Raw genomic sequence first — 4506 nt, 5'->3', positions numbered from 1 at the left:
ATTTCACTTCCGTATTTTCAATATTACTATCTGTTTGAAAATCGAGTTTACCAGTTTAACATTATGATTCTTTGTATACTGTGCGCGAGAAAGATCGTTGTTTTAAAGTTATACATACATATGTTATACATGCGTGTATATGTGGAAATTGTATATCCATGCGCTTATATAGAAGGCAAAATATCACACTATTGTACATTTCATCTTAATTTTGATCCTCTTTGAAACTGATTTACGAGTATCATTTCAGCTCACTTGTAATCTTAATCGATGAAGCCTACGCCGAATATTTTGGAAGAAAATAATTTAGCTCTTTCGTTCTGCGGCTGCGGCTTTTTGGGTGTTTACCACCTTGGCAGTGCTGTTTGTTTCAAGCGTCATGGGCCGTCACTGTTGAAACGTTTCAGTCGAACTGGTGGCGCTTCCGCTGGCTCACTCGTGAGCGCTATATTAGTTTGCAACGACTCAAAATTAATTGTAAGTATTGTAGTTGTGTCAGTTTGTGGAAACACTGCCCGCTCTGTCTAACACTGAATGTGTCTTAGGAATGTTATCACGATATTTTGGAACTGGCTAATATAGTTCGAAATTTGAAATATGGCCTACTCACACCGGGATTTTCCCTTCACAAACACCTCCGCATGTTGATAGAAAAATATATTTATGATGACAGTCACTTGAAAGCTGATGGAAAAGTATTCATTTCTGTCTCCAACTTTACTTCACTTACAAATAAGTTGATATCGCAGTACAAAAGCAAAGAAGATCTGGTCAACGTAAGTAGTCTCGCTGTTTGCTTGATTGAGTATTTTACATTAACACGAATACAAAACAGTTATTAATAATTAAGCATGTAGAGAATTTTGAACAGAAAAAAGTACAGATTAAAATTGAATCAGTTATGTTCTAAAAATGTAATTGAATGAATTAATTTTTTTCAAATCGATTTCAGAGTTTACTAGCCAGCTGCTACATTCCCTTCTTCTCAGGCATCTGGGAAAAACCACCCGTAATTGATGGAACAGTAAGTTCAGTTTATATTTCAAGAAAAAAAAGAATAACAACATGAATAATACTAAATTTCTTTCTGTAAAAAATAGAATCAGTTTTTGAATAGGGATGATAATGTTCATTTAATTGAGCAAATATCTCGTGTATGTGCATAGATAGCTGACTATGCTGAACTCTGCTGGCATATGATATGTATTTATTTTTTAAAAATAACATTAAAACTTTTAATTTATAAGTGTACTGATTGAGTGATGAAATTATGAATGGTGAAAGAGTTGATTTTAATGGTTGAAAATTGCAGCAATGCGTCGACGGAGGCCTTACTTTGAATTTGCCAACATTTCATGATTTTCGAACCGTCACCGTTAGCCCGTTCCACGGTGAGGCCGATATTGCACCGGCTGACAAAAATGTTGTGTTCGACTGGAAATTCAGCATGGGAAAACAAAGAATCAATGTAAAGTGAAATACACAAAAAAATAATAATTTCTTATTGATTATCTTCTTCTTTTTCTACAGGTGAGCTACAATAACATTGTACGAGGTAAGCAGGCGCTGATTCCTCCTTCTGACAAACTACTGCGAGAATACTTCGACCGCGGCATTATTGATACTATAACATTTTTGAAAAAAGTCGGCGCTTTCGAACGTCCTGAAGGAACGCCAGTTTGACTGCTATTATACTCACGCGGTTGTTTACAGTATACCTTTGAATTGTTTTTTTTTGTTTTGATGAAAAAGATACACATTTCAGTATATAGGTATGTTATTTCACATTAGTCGCATTTTTTGACATTGCAATTCAGCGGCAATTGTTCTGCGAAACTATACGCTTGCTTAAACTTTTTCTTTTCCTCTATTCTCTTACTGAATTCTGATGCGCTGTGACAATGGACAAAACGAAAATTAATAAATGAAATAATAAAGTTTGAAAGTGGCGCACAAATTAAAAATGATCAACCATTTATTTACACACTGTTTGGCAGAAGAAGCATTTTAACAAAATAATAAACTGCTGCTCGTGAAATTTTCAAATTTCATTTGAAATTAACAGTACATCAAATCTTACTTGACTCTAAGTCGTGCAATTTGAAAAACAAGACCGAACAATTTTCACCACTACCACCACCACCATTAGATCTCGTATAGGACAAATGAAAAACTACTCAACTAATCTTACTGTAATCAGGAACTGAAGAGATCGTAATAAAACAAAAAATAAACCTAATTACACTGGAGGTGGTTCAAGTTGGATCGGAATTATTACATAGTTGACCAAAAAGTCGATTATTAATTTCTGACAATTTGTGTACATATTTACTCTTGTTGTTTGGAAAACTTGAATTGCAATTGCAGTTGATCTCACTACCTCATCCGCAAATAGACCAATTCTAAAATTTGCATAGAATTGTCTGTCGATTTTAAACGGGAACAAAAACTGGTTTTCACAAGAAAAGAATAATGCTCACTCATATTTGTGAATATATATATATATATTGTTCGAAGAAATTAAAAGAAAATATTCTGAGCAGATCAAAATTGGCCGATCAACTTATTGTTATGAGAAGTGTAATTGGAATTTTTCAATGGCAAATGCAAATCGTTTCAAGTTGCGAAAAATAATATTATGCACGCAGTGACGATATGCAAATGCGATGAACCAACCGTTGCTGAAGAAAAGTGAACAAACTACAACCGTTGAAACATTTCGCCTTATTAATAATAATGAACAACGAATGGATTTTCCGTTCGAAGCGAAAGGAATTATTGATAAACTGATAAGCAGAAATGATGCGAATGAAATTGTGTTCCATGATCAATCAATCGGTTTTGCCGGCATCAAAATGAATTCAAAGTTTCGTCAATTGAAAAATAAATAATGCAAACTTAAGCTTCGAAAAAAATATCTCACTATATTTTTTTGAGAAAAACATCATCATCATGGTGAAATTAATCACTGATTTGCGTGTACGACTCGACTTGTAATTATGCACCTTGCGTGAGCGAGTGCTAGTTGAAACAATTTTGCAAAGTCGAACAAAAATCTCGCCAAAATTGATAAGCATAATTGTAAAAATATACTAAGCACAAGCAAAATTGCACAGAAAAAATAAATAAACCATTAAATTACCTGATTCGTGTTCACATGATTACTAATACGGTGGATGGTGGGGCGTGGTAGGTGAACCAAAATCTTCGATTGGAAAAATAAAATCCACAATCAACAGTCAGTCAGTCGGGGTGTTGATATGGACGACAAGAAGAAAAAAGAAATAATTCAAATTTCACGACTGAAGCTTAAGAAGCTTAAAATGGAAAGCTGCTTGACTGAACGAGACGAAACAAATTTGTCGCCAGACCGCTTGACAGCGTCAGATCGTCACTTGCTGGCGACGAACGAACTTTCAAATTCCGTTCACTCCGATTACTACAGTTCGATTACGGTAATTTGAAAAATGAGCAAGTTGAAAGAAAACGTTTTTTTTGTGCATTACAAAAATCGGCAAGCAATTTCACCATTGCACAGAAAAAACAGTTGAATTGAGTTGGCGAACAAAAACTTCAACCAGATGAAAACGAACGATGATGATGTAGGGGATTTGGATTGTCCATTTGAAAATTGCGAAGAAGAAAAATTTGCATTTTGTTCCACTTTTCACTTTCTTCACGGTGTTCTGAAAAGTTTGAACAAATATGAAAAGAAAAGAAAAAGAAGATTCGTTTTCAAGAAAAAAAACAAGTTTTTCCCACATTTTTATTTACAACAACAATTTCAAAACAACCAAATAAATAATTTCAACAGATCGTTGAACAAATTTGCTCTTGCAAATAATCAATCTTACGGTAAATAGCAAAATATCAACAAACTGTTGTTGGTTGGTTCCACCTTTTCGCCCCAATTAGCCCGAACGCTGCCGCTTGTAAGAAGCAGCTTGGCAAACGGAAATGTTCGCCCGGCGGGCGACTTGTTGCGAGCCACGTCGCAGCTTGTCGACACTGTCCAAGCAGAGGAGATGGACCAGCTTGTTGAAGGTGGTCCAGACGGTGTGAAGCAGCAACGGCGTGTCGAATTGGCCCACAGCGACCGTGGCCAGCAGACGATGGCAATCTTTGTCGACAATCCACTGGACAGTGGGCACGCCGGTCAGGTTGATGTCGATGTCCAACGCTTTGACACGCCTGACGCCGACTCGGTCGGCCAAGATGCCGGTGAAGTAGGCGTCGTCGACGCCGATGTAGCCCATGGAACGGTCGGAACGGGAGTTGATCGACAACACGCTCCGGTGGGCCCGTAGCAACAGGGAAGGCACGTCGCCGGTCATGATCATGAAGCCGCCGGCGCAGTAGACCGGATATGTGGCGAAGCTGTCGCTGGTCAACGGCACCGCGTGCTTGCCGGACCGTCGGATCGTGGCTCGGGCCCAGCAGTTGCAGTAGATGGTGCCGCGTCGGTAGGGGACCGTCCCCAAAAACGACCGCAAGCCGTCGAGCCAG

At 37.8% G+C, this 4506-nt stretch overlaps 2 protein-coding genes across 2 annotated transcripts; one reads left to right on the top strand and one right to left on the bottom strand.

Annotated features, from left to right (window-relative positions):
* Positions 1–377: 377 nt before the first annotated feature.
* Positions 378–3077, bottom strand: Tsp_12798 (conserved hypothetical protein). Its single transcript, XM_003368623.1, has 6 exons — positions 2944–3077; positions 2246–2402; positions 1546–1718; positions 1369–1412; positions 1234–1334; positions 378–524 (listed from the first exon to the last, which is right to left on the bottom strand). Exons 1-6 carry the CDS (start codon positions 3075–3077, stop codon positions 378–380), a joined length of 756 nt encoding a protein of 251 aa, XP_003368671.1.
* A 948-nt stretch (positions 3078–4025) lies between these two features.
* Tsp_12797 (conserved hypothetical protein) lies at positions 4026–4463 on the top strand (the record flags this gene model as incomplete). Its single annotated transcript, XM_003368622.1, is given in 2 exon segments — positions 4026–4295; positions 4314–4463. Coding segments are annotated over 2 exon segments (420 nt in total), but the record flags the coding sequence as incomplete, so codon positions are not given.
* Between the last annotated feature and the right edge of the window lie 43 nt (positions 4464–4506).

Source organism: Trichinella spiralis (assembly GCF_000181795.1).
Source record: "Trichinella spiralis strain ISS 195 chromosome Unknown Scfld2162, whole genome shotgun sequence".
NCBI classification, from domain to species: Eukaryota; Metazoa; Nematoda; class Enoplea; order Trichinellida; family Trichinellidae; genus Trichinella; species Trichinella spiralis.
The sequence above is the reverse complement of the archived record's forward strand: the minus strand, read 5'-3'. Positions and strand labels throughout refer to the sequence as shown.

Excerpts from the sequence above, each read along its gene's own strand:
- Tsp_12798 (XM_003368623.1), bottom strand. The coding sequence starts at position 3,077 with ATGCTTATCAATTTTGGCGAGATTTTTGTTCGACTTTGCAAAATTGTT. Across the intron at positions 1,719-2,245 it reads TCCAACTTGAACCACCTCCA|GTATACTGTAAACAACCGCG; the intron begins GTGTAATTAGGT and ends AACAATTCAAAG. Across the intron at positions 1,413-1,545 it reads GCCTGCTTACCTCGTACAAT|CCGGTGCAATATCGGCCTCA; the intron begins GTTATTGTAGCT and ends CATTTTTGTCAG.